At 38.9% G+C, this 16562-nt stretch overlaps 1 protein-coding gene across 2 annotated transcripts; it reads right to left on the bottom strand.

Annotated features, from left to right (window-relative positions):
• Positions 1-12043: 12043 nt before the first annotated feature.
• On the bottom strand, positions 12044-16450 carry nkapd1 (NKAP domain containing 1). 2 transcript variants are annotated; one of them, XM_048161696.1, is made up of 6 exons: positions 16297-16429; positions 15833-15911; positions 15662-15738; positions 15420-15575; positions 15279-15332; positions 12044-13138 (listed from the first exon to the last, which is right to left on the bottom strand). In XM_048161696.1, the coding sequence occupies exons 2-6, from the start codon at positions 15899-15901 to the stop codon at positions 12727-12729; spliced, it is 768 nt and encodes a 255-aa protein (XP_048017653.1). In that variant the 5' UTR covers positions 15902-15911; positions 16297-16429; the 3' UTR covers positions 12044-12726. The 2 variants fall into 2 exon arrangements, with proteins under 2 accessions (XP_048017653.1, XP_048017654.1); XM_048161697.1 differs by lacking the exon at positions 15833-15911 and having other exon boundaries at positions 15662-15800; positions 16297-16450.
• Between the last annotated feature and the right edge of the window lie 112 nt (positions 16451-16562).

Below are 16562 nucleotides of genomic sequence, written 5' to 3'. Positions count from 1 at the left end.
TTTTGCTAAGATACTGCCTAATATATAGTCTATTTATAATTTATGCCACGCAGCGATTTTCACTTGCACATATAAGAGGATTATTAAGAAGGCAGCTGATGTTAATGGAGGAATTTGCAGCTTTATTCACAAACTACAATTCCTGTTCATTAATAAGGTGAGAATCAGACCCGTTATAAACCCAAATACACTTAATTAATTACATGAATTGATAAGTGTACTATCAAAGTAGTAATAAAGATGTTTGCCGTTGTAATGATGACAGTAGTGCACACAAAGTAGTAGCTATTCCGTGCTCCGGCACGGTTAGCGCTCATACTATGCGAACCACGCTCGAGTCCAACCGAACCGCGCTCTGGCCCACCTCTTCCAAGCGGGCCAGGGCCGGCTAAACGAACTGCGCCCGGGCATGGAACAGAGCGATCACACTTGTCAAACGAACCGGGTCAAACGCGCTCGGGCACGGTTCAGAGCGCCTAGTGTGAGTACACCCTAAGCTTTTTGAACTGCGAGAGTTTTACACTTTCTTCATAAGTTGAATACGGAAGGCGGTCTGGTGGAAGCTAGATATTTTACTTTATAACTTGTTAAATATGGATATTTTTTTTACACAAATGCATTGTTTCGCTTCAGAAGGACGCCCCCAGAGCCATGTAAAGTACGTTTATGATGGATAGATGTGGATGGAAGGATTTTTTTTAGCTTCATACTCATTGGTATCGCTCACTGCCATTATTAAGTTTAGATGCGTCAGGATATTTATTAATATATCTCCGATTGTGTTCATCAGAAAGAAGAAAGTCATCTAGGGAATTTTCATTTTAAAGTGAACTAATCCTTTAATGTTGAACCACTGTAGTCACATGGACTATTTTAATGATGTCTTTACTACCTTTCCGGACCTTGAATGTATTAATTCCGTTGCTTTCTATGGGGGATCAGAAAGCTCTCGGATTTCATCAAAAATATCTTAATTTGTGTTCTGAAGATGAATGAAGGTCTTACGTGTGTGGAACATGAGGTGTGTGGAACATTAATGAGTAATTAATGACAGAAATTTCATTTTTTGGGGTGCACTAACCCTTTAAATGGTGCCAGAAAAATCCTAGGGGGGAAACAGAGTATTGTTGATTTAATATTTTCGAAAACACAAATAAATTCTTTCAAAAACACAAATAAGTTGTTTATTTATATAAAAATATAATATGGAATTCTTTATTTTGACAAATCTTTATTATTTCCATCCAGTCCAATGATATTAAACCAGAAATAATATTAAATATCCACATTCTGGGCAATCTACATTCTGTTTAGTTCGGTATATGACCCTAAAGAGCATGCAGAGGGGGGCTGTCAGCTGTTAATAATCAAGTAGCTGGAGGCCACTCCGAATGACGTCAAGCATTCCTCGCTCACATCAGGCTCTCTCTGATCCAGCCCTGCCTCAGATCGCCTGTATACTCTCTCCTCAGATGCCTCCCTCATATTTTCCACTCTGAGCTTATTAATGTTAGAACATGATTCCTGTACTCTCTCCTCAAAGGTCCAGGCCCCTCCAGGTGTGTGCAGACCACCCTTGGCCCTTGTTGTTTATATAACATTAGGCTAAGCTCTTTCATGCACTCCATGCTTTTTAGGAACCACCAGGAAGGAAGAGATTGAGCCTGCACCCCCTACACCCTCATCTCAAGGATAAACATGATCTTGACGTACATGCATACTTAAGCCTGTGTGGATAGTGTCTGTGCCTGTTTCACATATGAGAAAACCAGAATATAACATTCTTTATACTTAAGGAAAGCAGGGATAATGACACTTTTGTGTTTTTGCAAATTTATTCAGAAAATATTTAGCCTAAAAATGTTGATATTTTGCCTCATCTTGGACTGGCGTTTAATTATTAAAAAAAATTGTCCAGGGCCCCTTGAATTTTAGTAAAGTCTCCGTATTGTGCATTCAATTATTACCGATATTATATTTAATAGGCATTACATTTACACCTATGTGACAATCTGTTATTATATTTTCATTTTTAGTTATCTCTGGGTATATTAGGACACATCAGCATCTTAGCTAAGCTGTATTTGCATAAATTACTTCATCATGTCTGATTAGATGTTGTTCTTGTACTGTTGGTGAAAAAGGATAGTCATTACTTGGAAAAGAACATTTGTTCTTTGAATTAATCCCCTTTTGCTGTCTTGTTCCCTGATGTATTGCTCCAAAAATACATGGGAGAATCCTGACATGTAATTTTCTGCAATTTTACAGTTCAATTTTCACAGCTAAGATTTCATTTAGTGTATGTGAAATTACCGCATATGCTGATGACCTTGAAAATAAAAAGTAAAATCACAGTACATTTGCCAAACTGGCATAAACATAATTAACTGCAGGCAGATGGACCTATCCTGGTGGGTATGATGTCAGCAGCTAATTGGATGAATGTTCATCCAGTGGAAATACATTTAGCCTCACACCTCAGACATCACTGTTCGCTCAACTTCTAGACCATAGACCACCAACCTAGAATGAATGACTCATGCCTGAAGATGTGGGCTGGTGGCAGGTTACAATTTAGAGTGAGCGGTGCTGGTGATCACTATTCAGATAGGACACGGATGTCAGGTTCAATATTACGGATGAGTATTGTACATTTGTTGGTGCACAATGAGCATGATGTTGGTGAGTCATTTTTCAAAAATAGCCAGCACGCTAATAAGCAAGTACGCACAGTGAGGGAAAGGAAGCAAAGGAAGAGAACGGTGGCTCAGGGTCACAGAAAGTGGAGGACAGATGTAGTTGCTTGACTTGTCATATGGTCCATTTGTGAAATGAATACAACTTTTTTTCCGAATAACCTTTGCTGTTACAACCCTTCTTCATTGTAGACCAAATCCTGAGCATTCAGCTCCAATGTACATATTTAAAATGGTCTGTTTTTTGTTTTGTTTTTATTGAAAAACACTGTTTCACAGCAAATTTAGCGCATTGGCATTCAGACATACAACCCGGAAGCACTGCACTGTGTTTACAATGTGAACAGCGTAGTAGACTGACAGGGAAGAGAAAAATTGATGAATAAAGTCATTATTTTTGTTTTGTTTTGCAAAAGTGTTCTCGTCGCATTCACAATGTTGAACCACTGTAGTTACGGACTATTTTAACAATGTCTTTAGTACCTTTCTGGCCCTTGAAATTGGTTATGATGTTGCTATCTATAGGTCAGAAAGCTCTCGGATTTCATAAAAAAAATCTTAATTTGTGTCCCGAAGATGAAAGAAGGTCTTACGGGTGTGGAACGACAAAAGGGTGAGTAATTAATGACAGAATTTTCATTTTTGGGCGAATTAACCCTCAAAAATGGTTTGTTGTTAATGAAAGACACACTGCTCCACATTCAATTCAGCCTAATGTACCATTTTTGGAAAGTTTTTTTCTTGGAAATAAATCATAGTCATATCATAGTAGTATAGTAGTAGCACTAACCATTCTGCAACAACTTTTTTTGCAAAAGATGAGCACTAGACAGACACACAGTTCTTTAGTTTGATACAAAGACAGCCATGTTCAAGTAGGCAATAACTTATGCAATTAACATATGAATTGAAGATAAACAAATATTAAGCAAATAATTTTTTTTGTCTTCTAGTTTTTCAAGGGCACTGAAGTTAAAAAAAACAACAACTTCTCCTCGGTGAAAAGCTGATAACAGACACTGCAGAACCTTCCAAAGCAGAGCAGTTTAGTACTGTTCAATCATCCGTCAGATGATGCACGGCCAACATCCCCCTCATATTTGCACAGCTTATGAAAGTGCGTTGCTATGTTTGTTTGACGTGAACTGGGAGAAGATTTGAGGAGAGACCAGAAACGGAGCAGCTGCTGCCACAGACCAATTAGCTGGAGGCTCGTTCTGCTCTTCTGAATCAATTACTGCAGCCATTTAGCAGCAGAGGCAGACTATGGGCTGAGCTGACACTCGTTGACGTCAAACCTGTGTCCCATAAGGCTGTGCAGGCGGAGGTGTGATAGCAGGGATGTGAAAGTGAGGGAGGGCAGGGGGTTGACTGCTCAAATCAAGCCTTCTTGAAAGCTCTGAAAGCTGTTTTCCCCCCTGGATCATACATCCATTTCCTCCTCCTATTTCTGAGTATGGCAAAGATTTGTATTGACGTCACGGTGTGAGGCCTATGAGTGTTTAACAGAGGTGATGAAGAAGCATGGTGCTGCTGATAGGTGTTTTTTGGACCTGAATGTGCCCTGGATTACTTTGAACTGAACACAAGGGACTGCTTGCTCAAAAACCTTTTATGTTATGAAACAACACAGCAGAGTGTGATCTTTGAGGCAAAGGTCAGGCAAGTGCTGTTATGAAACCCAGGCTGTAATGAGGTTATCGGTCTGGTCCAATTTTTACAGTAGACTTTCATTACACAATTTAAAACATATTAGTGATAGCCTTGACAAGCATCCAGAACACCTTAGCAACTGCCTAACAACATGCTAAAACCACTCAGAACTCTTTAGTAACCATCTAGCAATGCATTAACCACTCAGAAAACCCTAGCAACAGCATAGCAACATGCTAAAAACTGAAGAAGAAAAAACACATCAGCATGCTTAAAAAGCACTCTGAGCTCCTTAGTAATCACCTATTGTAGCAACTAGGGCTGGGCAATGACACAAATTTTATGATTCGATTCGATTTCACTTCACAAGCTTGCGATTCGATTCAATAATGATTAATTGGAAATTTGGGGCCTCTCAGGTACAGTACATAGCAACAAAAATATCAACTAATGCTAAACTATACAGGGAACTCCAGTTGGTAGCTACATTACTATAATATTAAAGGTTACAATTAACTGATTTGTAGGCTACTTACATTTAAATTACACATAAGGAAGTTTTTATTATAATAACTTTATAGTACTACATTTTTTAATTACATAATTATGTTTCTATTCAGTATTTTTTTATATAAACATTTACATGATGGCTGTAACGGAAACACATATTGAAGAACAGGTTATGTAGAATTATGAATATGCAATATAATGCATATTTATCAAAATGCTTCTCTCTAAGTTAATTTTTCTAACTGACAATGAGTTTTTGGGTATTGAATGGCTTTTCTGAGGTAGATTAAATGTAACATTTCATGACATTGTTTACAAGCTGTTTTATTTACATCTTTCCGCGGTTGAAACATTGATTGAGCGATTACACGGATTTCTGTAAGCTGTATTGTGTCTTTCTACATACGTCCTGATGTTCGTTCATGTTTATTTCATGCTGTAACTTACAACAAAGTTGTAACTTATAACAACGATTCGCTTGAACTGAAGGCGCTATATGATCTGCCACATTAAAGAGCGCAAAAATGGCATTTATTGTTTGAATTTCATAATAAAATTGACAGAATTTGAAAACTGACATGTTGTTTTGTCAGAAGTAACAAAGCAAGTACAAAATTAAAATTCTAAAAACACCTTGGTAACCACCCAGAATACTCCAGCTACAGCACTTCAACATGCTAAAAACCACTCAACATGTGTTCCGAAAATGAACGAAGGTCTTGCGGGTTTGGGACGACATGAGGGTGAGTAATGACAGAAATTTAATTTTTGGGTGAACTAACCCTTTAACAAGCACCCTGAACACCACAGTAACCACAAAAAACACTCAGAACATCTTAGAAACCACCTTGCGATACATTAACCACTAAGAACACTGTAGCAACCACATAGAAACATACTAAAAACCACCCAGAACTTCTGAACTACTGCACATCAACATGCCAAAACCCAGTCAGAACTCCTTAGCAATCCCCTAGCAACATCTTAGCCACCCAGAATACTAGAGCAACTGCATAAAACAGTCAGAACACCTTAATAACCACCCAGAACATCCAAGCAACCAGATAGCAACATTTTAAAAACCACTTAGAACACTTTAGCAACCACATAGCAACACCCTGGCAACAACCCACAAAATTCCACCAATGTAGGTTTTTTTCTCTTCAGAATCAGGTTGGTTACAACAATCAAATTTGAAGAAATTAAATAAAGCATTTCCTAACTGATGTCAGGGTAAAGTTATTGTGTGTTTGACACTCAGTGTGTATTTATCCACATCTAATGAAGATGAATTCTTGAGGACACTTGAGAGTGAGTGCTCTCTTTCTAGTTTTGCTAGATAAATGCCCCACATTTTTTAGTTTTTCATGCTTCTTTTGAACGCATTCCCACATGATATGCACGTCCTCAGCAGTGATGTTGGTGTAGCCTCCAGTAGTGTCAAGAGAATCCAAATCCTTTACGTCAGGTTGCCATGGCAACGGCAGAAGATTGACCCATGATTCACTTGGTGGCTAATTGAAGTAAGGTCTGTGAGAGGGTCAGCCTGGATGCACAACTGATTTGGAGAGCAATCCAGGAAATAGCATGTGTTCAGAGCACGGGCTGCAGGAGCTGTCGATTAACCTTGAAAGGTTCTCAGCAGAGGGCATGTTAATGAGCACCATGGGGTCCACCATACTTAAACCACATGTCATTTGACTTCACCTTGAGAAATATTTGCTATAATTGTGTGTTTATTTAGACAGTATAATTCAGAATGGGTTTTCTGTGCTAAACTGTAGCTGCATTCACTGCTGCACTTTAGAAAGCCTAATTATGACCATCTTGATACTATTAATAGTATTAATTACGTAGCGGTCACATTTACTGTTATTTGGTGAAATTTCAGGGCACAATCCATTTAAAACCCATTAAAGGTGTGGTCTGGTCACAGTAGCGAAATTTTGTGAGCAAAAAAGGTCCATTATCTGCAGTGTACTTTTAGATGAGTGGTGGGAATCTGAACAAGGAAACACGTGACGAATGAAAACAAACTGAAAGTCAAACTAAACAGAATGGTGACATAATTCCCCCTCTGACAAGGCCTCCTCGGGCCGTAACAGAGTGACACAATGAGAGGGATCTGGAGGGGGACAAGGAGATGGCAATATGATGCGGGGAGGCAGAAGAGAAGGGATGGTGATGGTAGGACCATGAGACCCAGGGATGATGACGGTGGGACGACAGGACCCCGATGTAGACATGGAGGAGTCCTGATGGCGCAGACCCAAAGCTCCCTAGAGCCGACAACCCATGGCAGAGACAAAAGTGAGAGGAGTCAAGATGTGGAAGGCTGCCGGCATCTGAGGGATGACCAATGGAGACGAGGGCCCAGGATCAGATAGAGGGTCGATGGTGCTGAGTGACTTAGTTGGTGCTGGCGTCCCAGGTGACGAGCGTTGCAGGTGGAGCCAGAGCACCCGAGGACTGGGGCGACGGCAGTGAGACCGAGGACAGAGGCGATGCTGAAGGGAGGAAGGAGCCCGCTACAGCCATAGGGGAGAAGGGACAGAGTATAGCGGACTAAGGAGCCGAAGGTGGGAGGAGCCAGGATGGAGCCGAGAGGTTGACAGGCCGAGATGGAGTGAGGGAAACTGAGACCAGAGGTGGAGCCGCAAGATCCTCTGGCTCAGGAGCTGCAGGCACTCGAAGTCCCGGCAGAGCATCTCTAGAGACGGAGCAGGGCTGCAAACTTCTAGCAGTGGTGGGGCTGGAGGACTGGCTGAGCTCTGTGAAGGGGGTGACATCAGACTGGACAGGATGATGGTGAGTAGGGCACAGTCCACACAAATCAAAGAGAAGAATAAATCAGCGTCCATATTGTTCATATTGCTATCTTTAAACAGCGATGAAGGAGATGATACAGGGTGGGCTTGGGTGGGGATCGTCTCGTTCCATCTGCTCACACATCCCTGGTCAGACTTGCTTGGGGGCTCAACTTCCGGGTGATGGTGATCGCTGGCCTCTTATCCTCAGGCTCTGGCTCACTCATCGCGGCAGATGGTCCCTCAACATCTGCGGGGGGCTCTTGCGCATTCTCGGCAGTCGAAGGTGGTAACTTAGGCTCTGGGTCTGGCTGGGTTCTGGATCGGGGCAGCATGCTCTCCAGACACTTCAGCACGGCTTCCCTCCAATTCAGTCTGGTGGAGTCTGGGAGGTTGATGGGGCTGTGAAAGTTCATAAACTGTGAACAGTAGTAAATGGTACCACACTTTTACAATTGTAATCAATGCGATCAGGAATTTCAACTGCTGGCATGGTTGCCCGGTCTGCGGCAACAGTGTAAAAGTAACCCAATTGCGGGGAAAACTGCAGACTTGGAAACACTGACTGCCACTAAAGAATTTCCACAGATTTTGCAATGTGTTCATTTTGGTCACATGACTTTGCCTTGATGACCAACAGAAAGCTCCTTGGATTGAAAGTTACATCTGTGTTAGCTGTACTTCATACATTTCTACACTACTGACAATGGACCTTTTTGCCTGGACCTTTAATAGTGTTTTGCCTTTACGTGCCATCATTTATTGTTGCCATGAGAAACTATTATTGAAGCAAAATGAATGACTGACCACATAACCGATAAAGTAAGTGATTCATAATGAAACTTACTGGAGGGACTCACCATACTTAAGTACCTAATTTGAGGATGTATCACACTTCCTCTGTTTGGCCTATTGTAGTCATTTTTTCAGGATATGATCTTTTTCTAGGTCTGATAAATGATAGCCTACTTATCAGCCGCCCCCAAGAACGAACCTGAAAGGGATTTTGTAATCACATGTCTGGTGACTCACAGATATGATGTCAAGGAAGAGCTAAAAAGGTGTTAGTTTTTATCTCTACCTATATGAAATTTACACAGTGATTCACACATTAGATCCTCTGTAAACCATACTAACGTCATATACATAACCCCTGCCAAACCAATAGATCATAGATTACATTTAAGTAAAATCTGTAGATCATTCTTCTATAATGTGGTTTGCTATTGCAAGGAATAGCTTGACAATACAACTCAATTTCTGGTAATGCCATCTTATGATACAGGCAAGCATTTCTACGCCAATATGACGTAAGTAAGAAATACTCTGCCGGCAGAACTCAATAAAGAATGATTAGGCCTATTAGATTTACCTGCATGGCTAAACTGGTTTTGACATTGTTAACTTGTAGAAGGAACATACCTCACATAATTGTGTAATTGAAGGGTAATGTGAACTTATTAAAGATCAAATAAAAACATTTGAGATCAGGTTCTTCCTTCCAGTTAAATTACTGAGGTTCTTCTTCACTGTGTTCAGATTTTTACTGAACAAACAGAAAGTATAAGTTATTCCCCAGGGGAAAATTTTGCTTAGTTAAACAGATAAATGATTACTTTGATAACCAAAAATTATAAGGATGACAAAAGACCAAATACTGATCATGTTCAGTTATACAGTATACCATTCAAAATATTTACCAAGGCTGCATTTATTTGATCAAGAATACAGTAAATTTTAATATATTTTAAAATGCAATATATTCCTGTGATGGCAAAGCTGAATTTTCAGCAGCCATTAGGCTTACTCCAGTCTTCAGTGTCACATGATCCTTCAGAAATCATTATAATTTGCTGATTTGCTGCTCAAGAAACACATTTCTTATATATTATCAATGTTGAAAACATTTGTTTTTGTTTAAATATTTTTGTGAAACATTTTTCCAAGATTTTTTAACAATAGAAAGTTCAGAAGAACAGTATTTAGTTTAAATCTATAGGATTATAAATGTCTATACTTTCATTTTTGATCAATTTAATGCACTGAATAAAAGTAATAATTCCTTCCTGATCCCAATCTTTTGAAGGTATAGACCTTATGTAGCCCCGCCCCTTTTCAGCGTTGCGCTCGTTGTCTTTTGACTTCCGGTTTGTATTTCCACAGCGATATTACATTTATGAATGAACTGCTCGTTTTAAAATCTTCCCGATCTACTGACATTTGTTTAGACATCTGCTTTAAACATAACAATGCTCATGATAACTTTCATTAACTCCACAGCAAGTAAATCCACTTAACCAACTAATTATTCTTTGACAGCGATGCCATAGAAATGTACAGAGCTACCGCAAAACGGAAGTTCAAAGACAATTTTATAAAGATGGCGGCGCGCTTGTTTCTCTGGTAAATAAGGTCTATATAGGACTAACGAGTTTCACGTGAGATTCATCCATTTCTCCGGTTTAAAAACATTTTAGTATTATTAGTTTGTATAGGCCTAGGTGACACCTTTTTTAACCGCTTTATTTAGTCTTTCACAATTTCAGCCCATCAAATGTTTCAATTAATCATAAAACTAAAGGAAAAACACTATTTCTCAAAATTACTCTGTTTTTCACCCACAACCCTGCTGAAAAATCCAGCTAAAACCAGCCTAAGCTGGTCAGGCTGGTCTTAGATGGTCTCCCACCCTGGCCATAGCTGGTTTTAGAGGGGTTTTGGTTAGCTTGTCAGGCTGGTTTTAGAGGGGTTTTTGGTTAGCTGGTAAGGCTGGTTTTAGAGGGGTTTTAGTTAGCTGGTCAGGCTGGTTTTAGAGGGGTTTTGGTTAGCTGTTATGGCTGGTTTTAGAGGGGTTTTTGGTTAGCTGGTAAGGCTGGTTTTAGAGGGGTTTTAGTTAGCTGGTAAGGCTGGTTTTAGAGGGATTTTGGATAGCTGGTCTGGCTGGTCATAGCTGGTTTTAGAGGGGTTTTGGATAGCTGGTAAGGCTGGTTTTAGAGGGGTTTTTGGTTAGCTGGTCAGGCTGGTTTTAGCTGGGTTTTACAGGGGTTTTGATTAGCTGACCAGGCTGGTCTTAGCTGGTCTCCCAGCCTGGTCATAGCTGGTTTTAGAGGGGTTTTGGTTAGCTGGTCAGGCTGGACTTAGATGGTCTCCCACCCTGGCCATAGCTGGTTTTAGAGGGGTTTTGGTTAGCTGGTCAGGCTGGTCTTAGTTGGTGTCCCAGCCTGGTCATAGCTGGTTTTAGAGGGGTTTTGTTTAGCTGGTCAGGCTGGTTTTAGCTGGGTTTTACAGGGGTTTTGATTAGCTGACCAGGCTGGTCTTAGCTGGTCTCCCAGCCTGGTCATAGCTGGTTTTAGAGGGGTTTTGGATAGCTGGTAAGGCTGGTTTTAGAGGGGTTTTTGGTTAGCTGTTAAGGCTGGTTTTAGAGGGGTTTTGGTTAGCTGGTCAGGCTGGTTTTAGCTGGGTTTTACAGGGGTTTTGATTAGCTGACCAGGCTGGTCTTAGCTGGTCTCCCAGCCTGGTCATAGCTGGTTTTAGAGGGGTTTTGGATAGCTGGTAAGGCTGGTTTTAGAGGGGTTTTTGGTTAGCTGTTAAGGCTGGTTTTAGAGGGGTTTTGGTTAGCTGGTCAGGCTGGTTTTAGCTGGGTTTTACAGGGGTTTTGATTAGCTGACCAGGCTGGTCTTAGCTGGTCAGCCTGGTCATAGCTGGTTTTAGAGGGGTTTTGGTTAGCTGGTCAGGCTGGTCATAGCTGGTTTTAGAGGGGTTTTGATTAGCCGACCAGGCTGGTCTTAGCTGGTCTCCCAGCGTGGTCATAGCTGGTTTTAGAGGGGAATCGTTGTTTTTAGTTTAATTACCATTTTAATTTGACTAATTTATCGCTAAAATGGACAAAGACCACATCACAGTTTGAAAATCGGACAGTCACAGCCACAAGAGACCAAAAGGGCACAGCCTTTAACGGATCAGCCAGAAATTCCCTCAGAAAAAATGCAGTCTGAACAGCGTGTTCCCCTGAGCTGCGTTTTAATGACCGTTTTTACCTATAAGACACGGAACAGCTTAATCTCAGCTGATGAAAGCTAGCCACATTTAATTTGATTTCATTATGAAGCTTGGCAGCTTGAAAGTGTTTGATAATTTTCAGAGTTGTTTTGAGTCGTCGTGCCAGGCTGTTAGGAAAGGGCGCCGTTCATTGCCATAGAGACGCAATGTTCTTTACGCCGACTGCTCCGTGTTTACAGCAGAAGATGGCAGCCGGTGATCAGGATAATGAGCGCTCACTCAACCCACACCGATACATGCCGCTCGTACAACGCACGTGGATTCGGTGAACACTGACAAACAAATGAACTCTACTTGCTACTAATAAAATAACCGTTCTTTCCAAAGGCAACTTTAATGATATAATTACATTTATATGATATGAATGCTTGACCTTTGGTAGTTTAGTGCAAATGATCAGTGAAAGCACACACATTAGCAAGGGGAAGTAGCCATTATCCGTAAACGTCGGAAGTAAACAGTAGCGAAATACCATTTACTGTAGGTGTTTACAAGCGAACGTACAAAACAAGTCGTTAAAAGACAATCAGGCAGCCTAGATTTGAGATTGTCGTCTGATAGTACAACAGCGCCACCTTCTGGGCCACTGCCATATGACATAACCATTCAGTCTACACTAATGCTGTTTGGCAAAAACAACAATTGGATTGTTGTAACTGGCAGGTTCAAGTATGAGGTATGATAGAATACAAGTATATTTAAAAAAAATATATTTCCACTTCAGTTTCACACATGGCAGAAAGATACCTGAGTTTTTTCTATTATAATGACAACAATTGTTCAGTCACACAAAGAATAAAAAACCTTCTAAGATATTTAAAATGTTTAGAAAATATAACCTCATAAAATTAGACAAATTCTCTTGGATGCAAAATTGATGAAAAACCATCAAGTGTCTGTTTGGAGAGGTATAAAGATCAAGTTATTGACTCCAGACCCATTATCAGAGTCTTCTAAATATGAATGAATATGTGTCTACAGTCAGGTAGATTGAAAAGTCAAGCATCAGAGCTCTCCTCTGATCTCTCCTCATTCGCCACTTTCCAGTTTTTCCGTTTTTTCCGCTGAGGCTCAGTCAGTGTGTCTGTTTCAGGGCAGTCTCTCTTCCTCTTCGTTCTCGTCCTTGTGTCTGATCGGCTGTCCTCTGTGCTGCTGTCCTCTGTTCTGTCTTTGTTTTTGTGATCCTTTTTCCTACGCTTGCTTTTACCTCCCTTCCTCCTCTGTTTCCTCCTCACATTGTCCTCTGCATCGCTGCAGGTCTCAGAGCCCGAGGCCACGGTCCTCTTCCTCTTCTTCTCTTTTTTCTTTTTCTTCTTCTTAGATGACTTCTTGGAAGATTTATCTATGTCAGCGTCAAGTTTGTTCTTGTGTTTTCTCCTTCTGTGTTTACTATCACTGCAGTCTTTTTCTCTGGAATAAATGAATACAGTTTTAAACACGAAAAAAAATGCTGCTAATTTAGAATATAAATTAAATTATATATTTAATATTTATATTATTTTAATTATTATTTAATAATTAAATGGTAACACTTTACAATAAGGACTCATTTGTTAACACTAGTTAATGCATTAACATGAAAAATGAGCAATACATTTGTTACAGTTTTTATTATTCTTTGTTAATATTAGTTAATAAACATTCAGTTGTTCATGTTAGTTCACAGTGCATTAACTAATCTTAACAAATATAACTTTTACTTTTAATAATGTATTAGATTCTATTACTTTCAGTTATAAGTTTTATTTCTTTCTCTTTTGTGGCCTTCCTAAAATGCAGCTTCCACTTTTTCTTTTGCTCACTGGATGAGGATGTGGAGTGATGTATTCCATCATTGTGGTATTGTTGATGTTAGAAACTAAGATTCTTAGTTTATGTTAACTAAAGCAGTTAACTAATGTTACCTAATGAAACCTTATTGTAAAGTGTTACCAATTAAATTATATTACATTATTTAAAGGGTTAGTTCACCTAAAAATGAAAATAATGTCATTTATTACTCACCCTCATGTTGTTTTACAGCCTTAAGACCTTCGTTCATCTTCAGAACACAAATTAAGATATTGTTGATGAAATCTGATGGCTCAGTGAGGCCTCTATAGACAGCAATGCCATTAAAACTCTCAAGGTCCTTAAAGGTACAAAAAAAATATTTGAAACAGTTAATGTGAGTTCAGTGGTTCTACCTTAAGATTATAAAGCGATTAGAATACTTTTTGTGCACCAAAAATACTAAATAACGAATAACAAAATAACGACTTTTCAACAATATCTATATGGGCCGATTTCAAAACATTGCTTCATGAAGCTTCTGATCTTTATGAATCTTTTGTTTCGAATCAGTGATTTGGATCTCCTATCAAACGGCTAAACTGCTGAAATCACGTGACTTTGGCGCTCCGATTCACTGATTCGATTCATAAAGCTCTGAAGCAGTGTTTTGAAATCGGCCCATACAGATATTGTTGAAAAGTCGTTATTTTGTTTTTTTGGTACACAAAAAGTATTCTTGTCGCTTTATAATATTAAGGTAGAACCACTGAACTCGCATGAACTGATTTAAATATGTTTTTATTACCTTTATGGATCTTGAGAGTTTGAATGTCATTGCTGTCTATGGAGGCCTCACTGAGCCATCGGATTTCATCAAAAATATCTTAATTTGTGTTCCGAAGATGAACGAAGATTTTACCGGTGTAGAACGACATGAGGGTGAGTAATAAATGACATTATTTTCATTTTTGGGTGAACTAACCCTTTAATATTATTTAATTCTTCAGATTATAGAAGTAAATTCATATGTGAACAGGGGTCTTTAGCCTTTGTATTTAAATGCTTTATCATGATGGATACATTGCAAAGCTATCAAAAACAATCATTCAAGATGTACAGAGTCATATGTTTGTATATTACATTTTAATTTTACTGCTAGTATATTTAGAATAATTTTTAAATGTTTGCCCAATCTGCTGGGTAGTTTTATTTAACTATTGTTTAAAAATTACTGTATTGCTTGCTTAAAATGAACTCAAAATATGTTGGAAATTATCATTTATTAATATGTTTAATAAATGAAAATGTATTAATAAGTTTAATGAATAATAATTAAACAAAAATTGCTTAATAATAAATGTTCACCTTTTGATTATTATTATTACCCCTAGTAATTATTTGTCTGATTTTTAATTTGCAACCTATTTTGGATTCATTTTAAGCAGCCACAGTGTCAGTTTTAAACAATAGTTGAGTTAAATAAAACTAAACAGCACGTTGGACAATCATTTAACCCAACCGCTGGGTTTGTCCATTTTCAACCCAACATTTTTAGGGTGTAGCTATTAAAATAACCATTACTGATGTACAGAGTCATATATTTGTACACTGCATTTTAATTTTACTTTCAATGAAATTGATTTGATTTCAATGTAATCATCAAACAATAATGGACCCCCGCAGTAACACCACAGACCACGTTAAAGACCCCTGCTCTTTAAAAACCCCACAACAATATGCTAAACATGCATGAGGTGGAAGGACAGTTTCTCCTTACCCATCAGAATGAAATTCCTCTGGATAAAGCTCCTTAAAGCCACTGTGGCCCCACCTGAGGAGACATAACTTTGTGTCACAGGAAATGCCTCTTGTTCCATGTTTACAAAATCATCATGAGAACCAAAGCAAGCAGCAATACCTGTCAGGATCATTGGCTTCAAACTCATACAGTTTTCGTGTCCAGTATCGTGCCTCCCTCTCATCTCTCTCGGACATCACATCTCTCTTGTCTCCAAGCCGGTCTCGCATGGACCCCTCAGAGTCGTCCAAGTAGCGGTCACAGTGCATACGGCCCCTAAATGAGAATTACACATGTCACTAAAGAGGAAAAAAAGATATCAGGAGCAATAAACAAATGTTGTGCCGCCTGTCAGTCATCACCTGTTCTTTGGGAAATTAGTGGACTTGGCTTGTCGTTCAAGATCCCTCAATTTCCACATTTCAGACTCCTCTTGAATCTACGGTTAGAAGTTTAATCATTCCATGATTAATTTCATGATAGATTTCAGCTGACATATATCTGAAATAAAAATGGTTCATAAAGGTTCACACCTTGTTATGGGCATCTGTGTGTCTGATGACATTTCGAAGCAGCACTTTACCCATAGAGACCTTCGACATGATATCAAACCTTCAAACAACACACACCACAGCAGAGTTTAATGTTTTAAAAGCTTCATATATACAAGCTACATAACTATGATTAAACATGACTGTCTGTTAAGCCAGGCAAACAATTATAGGAAGCTTATTGGTTTTCACTTTTTTTCTAAATACAAAAGGCCAAGCTGGATATGAAAAAATAAGCCATTAAATATCAAAATAAACATTATTGTTGTCATGTGGCAGCAGCTCTATTGACATTAGTTCACTAATTGGCGACGTTTTCCTACTAACGTTAGCTAATACAACCGTTGAGTTAAAGGAATGTTTAGTAAAAGTACAGCCACAAATTAAACACAATTGTCAAGATTAAGTAACATAATGTTTCAAAACAACGTAAGGAATGAACTGACCTTCCTATTAATATATAAATTTGAATTGTGGTGAGCGACGTGAACGTGGCATCAAAAACAAAAAGATAACTTCCTGTACTATCTACACACGTGAGTTGTTTCAAAATACAAGTCGTGAATAAACGACTTTCATAATAAAAGTCGAAATTATACTCGTCATTATCAACTAAATATGAAAACTGACATTAGCAAAATGTTATATAAATTCGCAGTTTCATTTGATTTGTAGGTTTTAGCTACATATCCCGTGTCACAATGACATCAAC

This window comes from Megalobrama amblycephala, linkage group LG16, assembly GCF_018812025.1.
Source record: "Megalobrama amblycephala isolate DHTTF-2021 linkage group LG16, ASM1881202v1, whole genome shotgun sequence".
NCBI lineage: Eukaryota > Metazoa > Chordata > Actinopteri > Cypriniformes > Xenocyprididae > Megalobrama > Megalobrama amblycephala.
This window is presented reverse-complemented; position numbering and strand designations above follow the sequence as displayed.

Excerpts from the sequence above, each read along its gene's own strand:
- nkapd1 (XM_048161696.1), bottom strand. The coding sequence starts at position 15,901 with ATGTCGAAGGTCTCTATGGGTAAAGTGCTGCTTCGAAATGTCATCAGA. Across the intron at positions 15,739-15,832 it reads ACACAGATGCCCATAACAAG|ATTCAAGAGGAGTCTGAAAT; the intron begins GTGTGAACCTTT and ends TTCTAACCGTAG. Across the intron at positions 13,139-15,278 it reads GAGGAATTTCATTCTGATGG|AGAAAAAGACTGCAGTGATA; the intron begins GTAAGGAGAAAC and ends CATTTATTCCAG.